Raw genomic sequence first — 17,841 nt, forward strand, 5'->3', positions numbered from 1 at the left:
CAGACACACCTACACACCTACACACACACCTACACACACACACCTACACACACACAGACACACACCCCACACCTACACACCCCACACAGACACACACCTACACACACCCCACACCTACACACCCTACACACACACACACCCCACACAGACACACCTACACACACACAGACACACACCCACACCTACACACCCCACACAGACAAATCTCCCCCGGATCGTCGTCTCCGTCACGACCGCGCTGACCTTCTCGTCCGCCATCGCTTCCTGCCGCCCCGCCCCCCACTTCCTGTCTCGCGCGTGGCGTCACACGAGGGGGCGGGGGGAAGGTTCGGGGCGCGCATAAATTAGCATATATTAACATATGTTTAGCGGAAAGTTTTCACAATTAACTTTTCTTTATTTAAAGCTTTCGTGACTGCAGGGATTCATATTCTTGGTTCTTTCGGTAAAGTCACCACCACGTGGAAGGGAAACAATAAAATAATAAGAAATATAAAACAGGGATCGCAAAAAAGATCTCCAAAATCTTGAATAAACACAAGATCCAGGTCCGATTCAACACATTACATGAAATCCGTGATCTGGTTGCGTCTGTAAAAGATGTGATTCCGGACATACAGTACCCTGGCGTCTACAAACTAAGTTGCCTCTGTGGTAGTAGTTACATTGGATCAACCAAACGACATGTCTCGGACCGCATTCGTGAATACAAAGCGGACCTAAAACACGGTAGGACCAACACCTCGGCCGTGGCAGATCACTGTTATAATTCAGTAGGCTCACATGACATTGACTTCTCCAAGACAGAGGTTCTCTGCAAGACATCCGGCTACCATGAGAGATTCGTTCATGAGGCCATCCACAAATACAAACACAGAGACAATTTCAACCGAGAAGATGGATTCTGGCTTATCAATCATTGGAAGGATGTGATCAACCATTTCGGGTCTTAATTGATTGTTCACGCTTACGGTGGCTTTCAGCCCGCATCCATTATTTCCGTCTCCCCCCCTCCTCTTTCCCGAACATAGATGGGCTCGTCCACCTGAACAAACTGCAAAATCGCTCTCCGTGGTGCTAACGTTTAAAAATAAAAACGCCACTTTTTTCAAATTTTCTTGCTGTGGTTTTCACACCTGATGATGATTGCTTGGTGTTGCAGTCGAAACGTCGTGAGAATTTTAGTGTTTTATTTTATTATTATTTTATTGCTTCCCTTCTACGTGACTTGCTGTGGTGTTGCTGTGGTGTGAAAACCACAGCAAGACAATTTTATTGGTTCTTTCGGCAAAGTCACGTAGAAGGGAAACAATAAAATAAATAAAAAATATAAAACAATAAAATTCTCACGACGTTTCGACTGCCGTGGTTTTCACACCTAATGATGATTATTACTTAATTGTTTCCCTTCTACGTGATTATTATTTTATTGTTTCCCTTCTACATGATTATTATTTTATTGTTTCCCTTCTACGTGATGATTATTATTTTATTGTTTCCCTTATACGTGATTATTATTATTTTATTGTTTCCCTTCTACGTGATGATTATTATTTTATTGTTTGCCTTCTACGTGATTATTATTTTATTGTTTCCCTTCTACGTGATTATTATTTTATTGTTTCCCTTCTACGTGATTATTATTTTATTGTTTCCCTTCTACGTGATTATTATTTTATTGTTTCCCTTCTACGTGATGATTATTTTATTGTTTCCCTTCTACGTGATTATTATTTTATTGCTTCCCTTCTACGTGATTATTATTTTATTGTTTCCCTTCTACGTGATTATTATTTTATTGTTTCCCTGCTACGTGATTATTATTTTATTATTTCCCTTCTACGTGATTATTATTTTATTGTTTCCCTTCTACGTGACTTTAGCGAAAGAGCTAAGATATGTAAAAAAATCACGACGTTTCGGCCACAACACAAGCGGCCTTCATCACAGGTGAAGGGGGACCGCGCTGTCACCAGGACAGCGTTGGAATCAAGAAAGTCAAGCGCAGGTTCGCGTCCTTTAAGCTGTGCGGGAGGAAACCAAACGCTTTGACAAAGGAATTAGCATAAAGTGCTGATCAAACACTTAAACACAGTGAGCTTCTCAGTCCTGTGTTGCGTTACAACTATGCCATAAACGGGACCACTTTACAATACAATATTATACCTTCCAATCCTAAACTACATGGTATAATATCGTATCCATAGACACATTCCACCTTTGAATTATGCAATGCGTTGCTATACACTACCCTATACTTTAGACTATAAAATATTAGAATTGTAATATTACGCTACGTCTTATTCTATCAACCCTACTGTGCACCACACTGCTGTATATTCACTACACAATTACGATACTATATATTCCCTTGTGAATTATGTTAAACATTACAATGTTATACTATTTATTATTATACTACGTGTTATAAGCCATATCATTGACCGTGGTGTGAAAGGTATTCAGGGGCAGTGCCTGCGAATGGACTGCGGTCTGAAGGTCACCGTAAAATACAATAAATTAAGAACCGAAATGGTTTAAAACGTCTTTCCAATGGTTACTAAGCCAGAATCCATCTTCTCGGTTGAAATTGTCTCTGTGTTTGTATACGTGGATGGCCTCATGAACGAATCTGTCATGGTAGCCGGATGGCTTGCAAAGAACCTCCGTCTTGGAGAAGTCAATGTCATGTGAGCCCACTGAATTATAACAGTGATCTGCCACGGCCGAGGTGTTGGTACCTACCGTGTTTCAAGTCTGCTTTGTGTTCACGGATGCGGTCCGAGACATGGCGTTTGGTTTCTCCAATGTAGCTGCTACCACAGAGGCACTTTAGTTTGTAAACGCCCGGGTACTGTATGTCCAGAACCACATCTTTCACAGACGGAACCAGATCACGGATTTTATGTAATGTGTTGAATCGTACCTGGATCTTGTGTTTATTCAGGATTTTGGGAGACCTTTTTAGTGACCCCCACAATGTAGGGTAAGGTGATGGTTTTGAATGGCTCCTCAAGAGGATCCTTCTTCATGACTGGAGTGATGGCTTTGCGGATTGTGTAGTCGGAGTAACCATTAGCCCTGAGAGCTTGGTATACGTGTGTGAGTTCACTGGCAATGTGTTCCTGGTCGGAAATGCATTTGGCTCTATGGTGCAGAGTCTTGATGAGGGAGTTCTTCTGGGATGGATGGTGGTGGGAATCCGGTTTCAAGTAAGCATCCGTATGGGTAGCTTTCCTGTAGACAGAGTGGCTCATTGAGCCATCAGGTCTCCTTTTAATTAGGACATCCAAAAAGGGTAGCTTGCCATCTTTTTCGACTTCCATGGTAAATCTGATGGCTGGGTGTATGGAATTGATGTGGTCGAGGAATTGGTCTAGAGCTAATGTCTCACATTAACATCACGCTAATTTATCACGTTAACATCACGCTAATGTCTCACATTAACATCATGCTAATGTCTCACATTAACATCACGCTAATGTCTCACATTAACATCACTCTAATGTCTCACATTAACATCACTCTAATTTCTCACATTAACATCACTCTAATTTCTCTGTGTGCCTATGTGTGTCTCTGTGTTGTCTCTCTGCTTGCGTGTCTGTCTGTGTCTATGTGTGGCTCTTTCTCAGTTTGTCTATCTGTGTGTCTATGTGTGTCTCTCTCTGCTTGTGGGTCTGTCTGTGACTCTGTGTGTGTCTCTCTCTGCTTGTGGGTCTGTCTGTGTCTCTGTGTGAGTCTCTCTCTGCTTGTGTGTCTGTCTGTGTGTGTCTGTCTCTCTCTGCTTGTGTGTCTCTGTCTCTGCGTGTGTCTTTCTCCCTCTGCTTGTGTGTCTATCTGTGTGTCTATGTTGTGTCTCCCTCTGCTTGTGTCTGTCTGTGTGTCTCTGTGTGTCTGTGTCTCTCTCTGCTTGTGTCTCTCTCTGTGTGTCTATGTGTAAGTCTCTCTCTGCTTGTGTGTCTGTCTGTGTCTCTCTCTGTGTGTCTCTCTGTGTCTTGGTTTGTCTCCGTGTGTGTCTCTCTGCTTGTGTGTCTCTGTGTGTCTCTCTATGTGTCTCTGTTTGTCTGTGTGTGTCTCTCTCTGCTTGTGTCTGTCTGTGTGTCTTATGTGTGAGTCTCTCTCTGCTTGTGTGTCTGTCTATGTGTGTGTCTATGTGTGTGTCTCTCTCTGTGTGTCTCTGTGTTGTCTCTCTCTGCTTGTGTGTCTGTCTGTGTGTCTGTGAGTCTCTCTGCTTGTGTGTCTGTCTGTGTGTCTATGTGTGAGTCTCTCTTTGTCTCTGTGTGAGTCTCTCTCTGCTTGTGTGTCTGTCTGTGTGTCTATGTTGTGTCTCTCTCTGTTTGTCTCTGTGTGTCTCTCTCTGCTTATGTGTCTCTCTTTGTGTCTCTGTGTGTGTCTCTCTCTGCTTGTGTCTCTGTCTGTGTGTCTATGTTGTGTGTTTCTCTCTGTGTCTCTGTGTGAGTCTCTGCTTGTGTCTGTCTGTGTGTCTCTCTCTGTGTCTCTGTGTGAGTCTCTCTCTGCTTGTGTGTCTATGTTGTGTGTCTCTCTCTCTGTGTCTCTGTGTGAGTCTCTCTCTGCTTGTGTGTCTGTCTCTGTGTCTATGTTGTGTGTCTCTCTCTCTGTTTGTCTCTGTGTCTCTCTCTGCTTGTGTGTCTGTCTGTTTGTCTCTGTGTGAGTCTCTCTCTGCTTGTGTGTCTGTCTGTGTGTCTATGTTGTGTCTCTCTCTCTGTTTGTCTCTGTGTGTCTATCTCTGCTTATGTGTCTCTCTATGTGTGTGTCTCTGTGTGTCTCCGTGTCTGTGTTTTGTCTCTCTCAAATCTAGCAATCTTTGGAAGAACGTAATCAACCGGGTGTCGTGTTGACTGTTGTGTTGTCCGACTCTCTGTGTTGTATCTCGTTATATTTCTAAGTATACCAAGTTTATTTTCTCAATCATTCTTACCTGATGACGATTGCATGTGTCGCAATCGAAACGTCGTACTCTCATTATCATTTAATTTAATTTATTTTCTACGTTACTTTACCGAAAGAAGCAAAGGGTAATTTCTTCGTGATCTGTAATAATGGGGGAGGATTAACATTCTAGGGAATAATTTCCATTTATTTTTTTTCCCTATGATAAAAGTTTCAATTCTTCCTCCCGCTCAGTCGCCATCAACATCGACACGCGAAATCTTTCTTTCGGCGTGCAAACAAGAGCAAACTTCTAACGCATTTTAAACTTGTCTTCGTGATCTAATAATAATAACGGTCAGCGTGAACATTTTACAAACATCATTGGACCTACTTTGCCGGCACCAAAATATCATAGTAGGGTTTTTCCCCTTTTTTCTTCTGCATTAACCACAATACCCGCAGTCAAAATGTCAAACAAAAAAACATTACTATGATAATATATTTGTGGCATTGTCCTTGAAACTGATTGGTCCACACCAAGGGACGGATTTCTTTTTCAGCCTCGACCCAATTGGTGCTCGACTAGATGAGGCCAAAAGGCGTCACCACAGCTCAAAGACAATGCCGCTAGCAAAGTATTGAGGGCTCGGGGTGAGCATCTACATCATCATTAGATCTACTTTGCCAGTACCAAAATGTAGTAATAATAATAATAGGGGTTTTCCCCCTTTTTCTTCTGGCAAGAAAACTGAAACCTTTTTTTACAAGGATTCATCTTTACTGCATTAACCACAATACCTGCAGTCAAAATGTCAAACAAAAACAACACACTCTGATAACGCCTTTTGGCGTCACGTGGTCGAGCACCAATTGGGTCGAGGCTCAAAAAGAAAGCCGTCCCTTGGTGTGCACCAATCGGTTTCAAGGACAATGCCACACACACATATATATATTATCATAGTAATGTTGTTTTTGTTTGTTTGACATTTTGACTGCGGGTATTGTGGTTAATGCGGTAAACGTGAATCCTCGTTAAAAAAAAGTTTTTATTGTTTAAAAAAAAAACGTCATTATGAAATTAAAATTCTCCGTCGTCGTCATCATCATCGTGGAATCTTTGTCGAATAATTTTAAAAAAAAATCAAATCTCAGAACGGTTTAAAAGCTTTTCTTCGCGATCCGTGAAAAAGAATAATAATTGGCGTTCACATTTGGCGAACCTTTTTTTACCTCTTCCATAATTCAGTTTCAAATTCCTTCTCCCGCTCATCATCATCATTATCATAATCGTCGTGGTCACCTTTCGATTTAAAGCTTTCGTGACTGCAAGGATTCGTCTTCTTCTTTGGTTCTTTCGGTAAAGTCACCACCACCACCACCACCACGTAGAATGACGATAAAATAATAAATTGATAAAATAAAATAACGCAAGAAAATTCTCACGACGTTTCGGCCACAACACAAGCGGCCTACATCAGGTGAAGGGGACGAGACTGTCTCGCTCCAGCGCTGTCCTCCAGACAGTCTCGTCCCTTCACCTGATGAAGGCCGCTTGTGTTGTGGCCGAAACGTCGTGAGAATTTTAATCGCGTTATTTTATTTTAAATTTATTATTTTATTCTCATTCTACGTGGTGGTGGCTTTACCGAAAGAACCAAAGAAGATCGTCATCTTATTCTTAGTTTTTTCGGTAAAGTCACGTTGAAGAGAAACAACAAAATAATAAAAAATATATATAAAACAATAAAAAACATTCTCACGATGGTCGAAACGTCGTGAGAATGTTTTTTATTGTTTTATATATATTTTATGATTTTGTTGTTTCTCTTCAACGTGACTTTACCGAAAAAACTAAGAATATGAATTACTGCAGTCACGAAAGCTTTAAATCAAAAGATCGTCATCATCATCATCATCATCCAACTTCAGACGGTTTAAAGCTTTTCTTCGTGATCAATAATGGGGGGGAGGGGGTTAACATTTGAGGAGCATTTTTTGTTTTAAAAATAAATTTTTATTTTTCTACCGTGAAGTTTAAATTCTTCCTCCCGCTACATCGCGATCGTAACTGCCGCCTCCCCGCAATCTTTCCCCGTGCAAATAAAATCCAACTTCGAACGGTTTCAAACTTTTTAATCGTGATCTAAAATGATATTTGGCGTCGACATTTTACAGAAGAATTTTTTTTTTTATCAAAGTCTTTTTTTTTCACTATGAAGTTTAAATTCTTCCTGCCACTCCATCGCTTTTCTTGGGTGATCTATAATAATTTCATATTCTTGGTTCTTTCGGTAAAGTCACCACCACGTAGAAGGGAAACAATAAAATAATAAAATTATTGTAAAACAATAAAATTATTGTAAAACAATAAAATTATTATTCTTGGTTCTTTGGGTAAAGTCACCACCACGTAGAAGGGAAACAATAAAATAAAACTATAAAACAATAACATTATTATAAAACAATACAATTATTATTCTTGGTTCTTTGGGTAAAGTCACCACCACGTAGAAGGGAAACAATAAAATAATAAAAATATAAAACAATAAAATTCTCACGACGTTTCAACACAAGAAGCAATCATCATCAGGTGTGAAAACCACAGCAGGAAAATTGTCTTGCTGTGGTTTTCACACCTGATGATGATTGCTGCTTTGTGTTGCAGTCGAAACGTTGTGAGAATTTTATTGTTTTATATTTGTTTTATCATTTTATTGTTTCCCTTCTACGTGGTGGTGACTTTACCGAAAGAACCAAGAATAATAATTTTATTGTTTTACAATAATTGTATTGTTTTATAGTATTATTTTATTGTTTCCCTTCTACGTGGTGGCGACTTTACCCAAAGAACCAAGAATAATAATTTTATTGTTTTACAATAATTTTATTGTTTTATATTTTATTATTTTATTGTTTCCCTTCTACGTGGTGATGACTTTACCCAAAGAACCAAGAATAATAATGTTATTGTTTTACAATAATTGTATTGTTTTATATTTTTATTATTTTATTGTTTCCCTTCTACGTGGTGGTGACTTTACCGAAAGAACCAAGAATAGTAATTTTATTGTTTTACAATAATTTTATTGTTGTATATTTTTATTATTTTATTGTTTCCCTTCTACGTGGTGGTGACTTTACGGAAAGAACCAAGAATATGAATCACTGCAGTCGCGAAAGATTTAAATCAAAATAGAATAATTTCGTTAACATTTTCACTCGGTTTTTATTTTTGCTCCATAATAAATTTTGTATTCTGCCACTCCATCGTCATCATCGTCGTCATCGTAATGTTCTATTTATTTTGTATCTGTTGTTTTATGGATTTTTTAAAAAAATCTCTCTTTTTAAAATGTATTTTAATCTATTTTTAATCGATGAAAAAATATTTTTTTTAAATTAATATATATCTTTAAATCATTTTTAAATATATATATTTTTTCAAATACATTTTTTATACGTTTAAAAATGATCTATTTTCTTTATCCTAAATCTAGATTTTAAAATATCTAATTATTTTTAATGTAAAAAACTTTTTATTTTGATTTTTTTTTACATTTAAACATAGACTTAAAAAATATATTCAGAAATGCTCAGAAAATCTGCAAACCCGTTCCTAGGGGTCGGAGATTGGATCACCGTTCTTTCCCCTAATGATGGTAATAGGTGTGGCGCTGCAGGTTACTTTTTTGATGGAGTTAAAGAGCGACCACCACCCATCCTTGCAGCGCCTCACGGCTCTCCGAACCTCCGAGCGAAGGCTGCGGTAAGCCTCCTCATTCTCTGACGTGGGATGCTGTTGCCGATCAGAGTGGGCCTGTCGCTTTTTTCTCAACCATCCTGAACACCTCCTCTGTCAGCCAGGGTCTCTGGGGAGGTCTGGACCGCGTACCAAAAGCAGCCATTCCAGCTGCATGAGCCACAGTCCTAAACCTCGCCCATTTCCCCTCGACATCAGGAGGAGTGGGGGACGATGCCAACCCCAGACGCAAGCGATGATGACATTCTCACTTGCAACTTTCATAAGCTAGCCGAAAGACCATGCCACTATGGATTTGAATGGGGTCCTGGGTGTACACCCACCACCGGAGTGGAAGAATGGCAGGCGCATCTTACAGATGACAAGTCGATGGTCAGAGGGCAGATCAGCTCCACGGTAGGTCCTGGTGTCAAGGACATGGGCTCGCATCCGCTGGTCCGTCACTATGTAGTCCAGCAGATGTTCTTGCTTGGACCCGGCATGCATCCATGATGTTGTGTGGATGCGCCGATGCCAGAACAGCGTGTTGGTAATTACAAGCCCATGGGCTGCACAAAAATCTAGCAGCCTCCTACCGTTGTTATTGAGCTGATCTGGCCCATGCCCTCCAATCACTCCAGACCAGGTGCCAGCATCATGACAAACTAGGGCATTAAAGTCACCCAACAAGATGACTCCATCCCAAGGGGACACTTTAGCTAGCACCTGTGACAGGTCATAGAAGGTATCTGACTCATCGGCCTTGCCTGCATCTTTCTACTGATGTTCGTCTTCGGTGGGGGCATAAGTAACCACGACCACCACTCCTCACCTCTGGTTGATGGGAAGGCGAGCCCAAAGTAGCCTGGGGCTTACAGCTTCCCACACCTCACCGCCACGCTCCCAGGCCCCCTTCATTATTTTGTTCAGAAGAGCCGCTCCCTGTTGTTTGGCAGTCTCCTGCCCCGAGTAGAGGGACTGTCCACCCCTCATGGCGGCAGGAGCCAGAACCGGTCCACTGGACCTCCTAAATGCCACAGAGATCCAGGCGGTACCGGTCCAGCTCCCGACAGAGGAGCGGCAGCCTCTCCTCCGCAGTGAGCGTTCGGACATTCCACGTGTCCACCCGCAGTGGCTTTTTGCTGTTTCTGGAGGAACCCTGAGGGTAGAGATTCAGTCTCCTGGCTCCGCCAAATTGGGTTTGGCCAGGAGACGTCGTGGACGCCTGTCCCCCCGAGGCCTCCTGCACAAACTTAATTATGTAGTTTTAACATAGTTTAATGGTACTTGGATTGAAGGTGGAGGGGGTTACCAGCCCCTCGCACCTGTCCAGAGGCCCCTTTGGCCACTGTAGTGGCCACAAACGCCATGAGGGGAAAGGCCAATCCAAGTTTACCCTCATCCCACGACACTGCTCACCACAGCGTTGCCCTCCGGCACCAATGAGGGGGGTTGTTTTGCCGGACCTACGCACACACAGCGCGCTAACCACTATACCACCGCTCCCCACATGCACAAAGACAAAGGTCCCCTATATAACATTAACAGACTGTAGGGGCAAGTGCTGTTAGCGAGCACCTATGAAGGCCGGAACGGTACACGAGGGGGGTGGGTGGCCAGCAACACGCCCGGCCGCCTTTGTCTCCCCAGTGGCGATGTTTACGCACCGCACCAGGTACTCATTTGAGGCCGAGTCGACCTCGGGGAGGATCGGGACCGGTTCAGATAATCGTCACTGGTGTTGGCCGTGAGCGGAAATCGAACTCGGGTCGCCAGGTTCGTAGCGCAGCGTAGCGCTAACCACCACACCCACCGCTCCCCACACACACACACACACAGCGCGCTAACCACCACACCCACCACTCCACACACACACACACAGCGCGCTAACCACTACACTCCACACACGCACGCACAACGTGATAATAGGATAAAGAAAATGCGAAATAGTTTTTTGTTAAAAATAAAAACGTGATATAATACATTTATAACAAAGGCCGCGACGATGACGAACCGCCAGTCGACGTTGCAACGCTGAGTTGACGACGGCGAATGACACAATTGTTTTTATAATAATATATATACGTCATAGAAAAAAAAGCAACCGTCACAAAAAAGTGACCGACGGAAAGGGAAGGAGGAGGAGGAGGGGAAACGGGGTTATAAAATAAAATAAAGCACTACAGTTAATTCCCCCTCCAATGTTAACGTTTCCACTTTGAACGAGCGTTTCCTTAAGGAGCGTTCGCTCGGCTGAGCGTTCGCTCGGCTGAGCGTTCGCTCAGCTGAGCGTTCACTCAGCTGAGCGTTCACTTAGCGAGCGTTCACTTAGCCGAGCGTTCACTTAGCGAGCGTTCGCTTAGCCGAGCGTTCGCTTAGCCGAGCGTTCGCTTAGCCGAGCGTTCGCTTAGCCGAGCGTTCGCTTAGCCGAGCGTTCGCTTAGCCGAGCGTTCGCTTAGCCGAGCGTTCGCTTAGCCGAGCGTTCGCTTAGCCGAGCGTTCGCTTAGCCGAGCGTTCGCTTAGCCGAGCGTTCGCTTGGCCGAGCGTTCGCTTGGCCGAGCGTTCACTTAGCGAGCGTTCGCTTAGCCGAGCGTTCACTTAGCGAGCGTTCGCTGAACGAGAGTTCGCTTCATCAAAGAGCTTCCTAAGCGGGTGCTGCCCTTGGCCAATCGGCGACGAGCCTCAGGCAGGGGGGGGCAATCAGTGACGGCCCTCGGAGTTGGGCCAATCGGCAACGATTAGGCGGGTTTGAAACCTAGGAAACTGGCTTTTTAATTGATTATGCATTTATTAATTTATTGGTGAATTGATTATTAATATTGAGTGTTTAAAAGTTCCGAGCTGTGTGTGGGTTTGAACTTTTTAGGGTTCACAAACTTCAAATTCAGCCTTGGAGCGCATTAATGCTTTCTAATTCAGGATAATAACCGAGCAATCTGGCTTTTAATTAACATTATACTTTGTTGATCGATTGATGACTAATATTGAGTTTTTAAACGTTCCGCGTGCGGGTTTTTAACTTATTTAGGATCCACAAACTTCCGATTCGGACTAACGCTTTTTTTTGGAATCCTCAATTTTTGCTCAATCAACAGATCCCTCGTTCTGGTGGAATCGCTAACCACGCCGGGAGACCTGCTGCAGCTGGTAAAAAAAAAACGACAACCAATAAATCAATCAATCCGTCCGCCAATAAAAGTCCCCGTTGACACGGAAGAGTGACCACCACCACAACAAGTCGCCATTCGCCATTCGCCACTAAGCGGCGGTGACATCACCACGGCACCTGTGCCAGGCTAAGTGCACTTTAAGGCCACGTGAAGTGTCAAGACGCCCGCCGACAGGAGGTCACGGGACAGACCCAGCAAGTGCCATGGGTCGACTTGAATGAGGTGACCGGCGAGATGTACCACCAGCTGGGCCCCCAACTGTGTTCAACTCGCTGTGTTTTATCCGCCCGGCGCTCGGCTCGTTGTTGTGAGCGTCGCTCCTCTGTCCTCCGTTCTTGTTGCTGGAGGGCGACCGCCTCCCAACTACCCAGCAGCAGCAGCAGCAGCGTCCATCACGAGCCTCCTCCTCCTCCGCAGAGGCCGATCTTGACACCGCTGGTTACCGGTCATCGGCAAGTCCACTCAGCTCCACGTCCTCCTGTACCACGTCACTCCGTCTCTTCTCTAGCCCGTTGCCGCGCCCGTTTAGACCCCCTCTATCCGGCCGAGCAAAATGCTGTTGGGGCATGCGGCGGCTGGGCATGCGGGCTACACGATCCAGCCAACGCAGCCTTGCCCGCCGGAGGCGTTAACCGATTGGGACTTTTGTCCAGAACTTGAGGATTTGTGAGCCGCCACCACCACCTCCACCACCACCTCCACCGCCGCTAGGGTCTAAGAGCACCGCACGCATCCACACGGTGGCGCTGCGATGAGGGAATAACTATAAAAAACTATTTTTAAAAAACTACTTTTAATTTTTTTATTATTAAACAAGTTAAGGCTCCCCAACCACCACCCCCCCCCCCCGCACTGAGCTCTACATACAGCCATGCAGCTCCGCTCTTCAGTAGCGATCACGGCCATCGCAAACGATAGCCCCCCCCCACGGCCTCGCGTCGACTGTAAATGTGTGAGGGGTGAGGGGGTGAGGGAGGGGAACAACCGGGGTAGCCGTAGAGAGAAGTCCACAAGCAGTGACCATCACGGAGCGAGAGAGACGCACACACACAGAGAGAGATAGAGAGACACACACAGAGATAGAGACACACACACACAGAGAGATAGAGAGACACACACACACAGAGATAGAGAGACGCACACACACACAGAGATAGAGAGAGAGACACACACACACAGAGATAGAGAGAGACACGCACACAGAGAGATAGAGACACACACACAGAGAGATAGAGAGAGACACACACACAGAGAGATAGAGAGAGACGCACACACACAGAGAGAGAGAGACGCACACACACACACAGAGAGATAGAGAGACGCACACACACAGAGAGATAGAGAGACGCACACAGAGAGAGAGAGAGACGCACACACACACAGAGAGATAGAGAGAGAGACGCACACACACAGAGAGATAGAGAGAGAGACACACACAGAGATAGAGAGAGAGACACACACACACACAGAGAGATAGAGAGAGAGACACACACACACACAGAGATAGAGAGAGACACACACACACACAGAGAGATAGAGAGAGACACACACACAGAGCGAGAGAGAGACGCACACACACACACAGAGATAGAGAGAGACACACACACAGAGCGAGAGAGAGACGCACACACAGAGAGAGATAGAGAGACGCACACACACACACAGAGAGATAGAGAGAGACACACACACACAGAGAGATAGAGAGAGACACACACACAGAGCGAGAGAGAGACACACACACAGAGCGAGAGAGAGACACACACACAGAGAGAGATAGAGAGAGACACACACACAGAGCGAGAGAGACGCACACACACAGAGCGAGAGAGACGCACACACAGAGAGAGATAGACGCACACACACACACAGAGATAGAGAGACGCACACACACAGAGAGATAGAGAGACGCACACACACACACAGAGAGATCGAGAGAGAGACGCACACACAGAGAGAGATAGAGACGCACACACAGAGATAGAGAGAGACGCACACACACACAGAGATAGAGAGAGACACACAGAGAGAGAGAGACACACACAGAGAGATAGAGAGAGACACACACAGAGAGATAGAGAGACGCACACACACACAGAGATAGAGAGACGCACACACACACAGAGATAGAGAGACACACACACACAGAGATAGAGAGACGCACACACACAGAGATAGAGAGACACACACACACAGAGATAGAGAGACGCACACACACACAGAGATAGAGAGAGACACACACAGAGAGAGAGAGACACACACACAGAGATAGAGAGAGACACACACAGAGAGATAGAGAGACGCACACACACAGAGAGATAGAGAGAGACACACACACACAGAGCGAGAGAGACGCACACACACACACAGAGATAGAGAGAGACGCACACACACAGAGCGAGAGAGACGCACACACACAGAGAGATAGAGAGAGACACACACACAGAGCGAGAGAGACGCACACACACACACAGAGATAGAGAGAGACGCACACACACAGAGCGAGAGAGACGCACACACAGAGAGAGATAGAGAGACGCACACACACACACAGAGATAGAGAGAGACACACACACAGAGAGATAGAGAGAGACGCACACACACACACAGAGCGAGATAGACGCACACACACACAGAGATAGAGAGAGACACACACACAGAGAGATAGAGAGACGCACACACACACAGAGAGAGAGAGAGACGCACACACAGAGCGAGAGAGACACACACACACAGAGATAGACAGAGACGCACACACACACACAGAGCGAGATAGACGCACACACACACAGAGATAGACAGAGACGCACACACACACAGAGAGACGCACACACCACACAGAGCGAGAGAGACGCACACACACACACAGAGACGCACACACACAGAGAGAGAGAGATGCGCACACACACACAGAGAGAGACGCACACACACACACACAGAGACGCACACACACACACACAGAGAGAGAGATGCGCACACACACACAGAGAGAGACGCACACACACACACACAGAGACGCACACACACACAGAGAGACGCAGACTCCAAATAAACTTCACGTCTCGATTTAAGGCTTTCGTGACTGCAAGGATTCGTCTTCTTTGGTTCTTTCGGTAAAGTCACCACCGCGTAGAATGAGAATAAAAGAATAAAATAAAGCAATAAAATTCTCACGACGTTTCGGCCACAACACAAGTGGCCTTCTTCAGGTGAAAGGAACAGGCCTGTCGGGACAACAGAGCTTCAGTGAACGTTGTCAAGATTCGTAGCGACTTTTAAGCTGGTTTTAGAGAAGTTAAAAGACGCTACGAATCTTAACAACGTTCATTGAAGCTCTGTCGTCCCGACAGGTCTGTTCCTTTCACCTGAAGAAGGCCGCTTGTGTTGTGGCCGAAACGTCGTGAGAATTTTATTGTTTTATTTTATTATTTTATTCTCATTCTACGTGGTGGTGACTTCACCGAAAGAACCAAAGAAGATACTTCATGTCGACCAGGCGAGGCAGTTGACATCTCCTCGCCACCGCGAGAGAACGGACCAGCACACAAAAACGTAGGCAGATGTTGACTACCTCGCCCGGTACGCAGGAGGTCGTGGGTTCGATCCAGACCCATGGCGATGCCGACTGCTGCTGCTGCTGTAGATTTGGAGTTTGCGTTTCTCTCATCATCATCACAGTGGCTAGATGTTGACTACCTCGCCTGGTGTACAGGAGGTCGTGGGTTCGATCCCGCCCTCTGACGATACCGACTGCTGCTGCTGCTGTATATTTGGAGTTTGCGTTTCTCTCATCATCATCATCATCACAGTGGCTAGATGTTAACTACCTCGCCTGGTGTACAGGAGGTCGTGGGTTCGATCCCGCCCTCTTACGATACCGACTGCTGCTGCTGTATATTTGGAGTTTGCGTTTCTCTCATCATCATCATCATCACAGTGGCTAGATGTTGACTACCTCGCCTGGTGTACAGGAGGTCGCGGGTTCGATCCCGCCCTCTGACGATACCGACTGCTGCTGCTGCTGTATATTTGGAGTTTGCGTCTCTCTCATCATCACAGTGGCTAGGAGATGTTGACTACCTCGCCTGGTGTACAGGACGTCGTGGATTCGATCCCGCCCTCTGACCATACCGACTGCTGCTGCTGTATATTTGGAGTTTGCGTCTCTCTCTCTGTCTCTCCCCGTGGCCGCGTGGATTTTTCTTCAGTTTCTCCCTGCCGCAATTATAGAATCGACGTAACGCTGCTATATATTTCCACACCATGATGATGATTTCAGCCACTTCATTCATGCTGCTATCGTTCGTGATAGCCAGGGTGGTCGCTTTCTTAAAAGAGAAAAGAGTTACACAGTAGTTCAGTAGGGGACCCTTATCCTGGCAATTTTTTAAAAAAAAAATGGTTTAGTTTTAGTTAAATCTGTGGGTCTCTGTGTCTCTATGTGTCTCTGTGTGTCTCAAAGTATCTCTATGTATCTCTGTGTCGATGTATCTCTATGTGTCTCTATGTATCTCTATGTGTCGATGAATCTCTATGTATCTCTATGCGTCTTTATGTATCGATGTATCTCTATGTATCTCTATGTGTCGATGAATCTCTATGTATCTCTATGCGTCTTTATGTATCGATGTATCTCTATGTATCTCTATGTGTCGATGTATCTCTGTGTCTCTATGTGTTTGTGCATCTCTATGTGTCTCTATGTGTGTTTGTCTATCTCTATGTATCTCTATGTGTCTCTATGGGTCTCTGAGTCTCTATGTGTCTATGTATCTCTATGTATCTCTGTGTGTTTGTGTGTCTCTATGTATCTATGTATCTCTATGTGTCTCTATGTGTCTCTGTGTCTCTATATATCTCTGTGTCTCTATGGGTCTCTACGTGTCTCTGTGCTCTACGTGTCTCTATGTGTCTCTATGTGTCTCTATATATCTCTGTCTCTATGTGTCTCTATGTATCTCTATGTGTCTCTATGTATCTCTATGTGTCTCTATGTATCTCTGTGTCTCTATGTGTCTCTACGGGTCTCTACGTATCTCTGTGTCTCTATGTATCTCTATGTATCTATGGGTCTCTATGTATCTCTATGGGTCTCTATGTATCTCTATGTGTCTCTATGTATCTCTACGTGTCTCTATGCGTTAAGACTGCTGTACGTGTCCACACGATGACGATATCAGCCCACTTAGTTGATGCTGCTATCATTCAGTGTGGGCCATTAGCAAAAACAATGGACCGCTTGCCAATGAATCGACGGAGAGGGCAGACCGCGCTTATTCCCGTTAACAATGCAGTGGGATCAGACGAAACGAGAAGATCTCGATGGCTGATACAAGTTACGTTAATTATTGTCCACCACTCCACGCTGCGATGCAGCATCGCAAATGACAGGAGGGGCTCAGCCAAGTGGCCTGATACCATCATCATCATCATCGCGTGGGATATTCAGAGCGGCAGCCCGGATACTCTAAACGCCTGTTACTACAGACTCGTAGAGACCCACAGTGACCCATAGAGACCCACAGAGACCCATACTCAGAGACACAACCACAGATATCCGGGGGACTTTAATAGAATCATAGAGACCCATACTCAAGAGATACCCACAGGATATCTGGGGACTTGAATAGAATCACAGACCCACAGAGACCCATAGAGACCCACAGAGACCCATAGAGACCCACAGAGACCCATACTCAGAGACACCCACAGGATATCTGGGGACTTTAATAGAATCATAGAGACCCACAGAGACCCATAGAGACCCACAGAGACCCATAGAGACCCACAGAGACCCATACTCAAGAGATACCCACAGGATATCTGGGGACTTGAATAGAATCACAGACCCACAGAGACCCATAGAGACCCACAGAGCCCCATAGAGACCCACAGAGACCCATAGAGACCCACAGAGACCCATAGAGACCCACAGAGCCCCATACTCAGAGACATCCACAGATATCTGGGGACTTGAATAGAACCAGAGAGACTCATACAGGCCCACAGAGACCCATAGAGACCCACAGAGACCTACAG

The 17,841-nt window shown here is 45.1% G+C and overlaps 1 protein-coding gene across 2 annotated transcripts in view; it reads right to left on the reverse strand.

Moving 5' to 3' along the window:
* LOC116958356 (SLC35A4 upstream open reading frame protein) overlaps positions 1-3,693 on the reverse strand; it is a 42,553-nt gene extending 38,860 nt beyond the window's left edge. Inside the window, exon 1 of one of the 2 annotated variants that reach the window (XM_032980916.2) lies at positions 191-3,693. In XM_032980916.2, coding sequence (XP_032836807.1) covers positions 191-361 — 171 coding nt within the window. In that variant the 5' untranslated portion in view covers positions 362-3,693. The remainder of the gene's footprint in view (positions 1-190) is intronic. The other variant, XM_032980917.2, reaches the window with a different exon arrangement.
* Positions 3,694-17,841: the final 14,148 nt, after the last annotated feature.

Source organism: Petromyzon marinus, chromosome 76, assembly GCF_048934315.1.
Source record: "Petromyzon marinus isolate PM22_M1 ecotype Great Lakes invasive population chromosome 76, UKy_Petmar_22M1.pri1.0, whole genome shotgun sequence".
Taxonomy (NCBI): domain Eukaryota; kingdom Metazoa; phylum Chordata; class Hyperoartia; order Petromyzontiformes; family Petromyzontidae; genus Petromyzon; species Petromyzon marinus.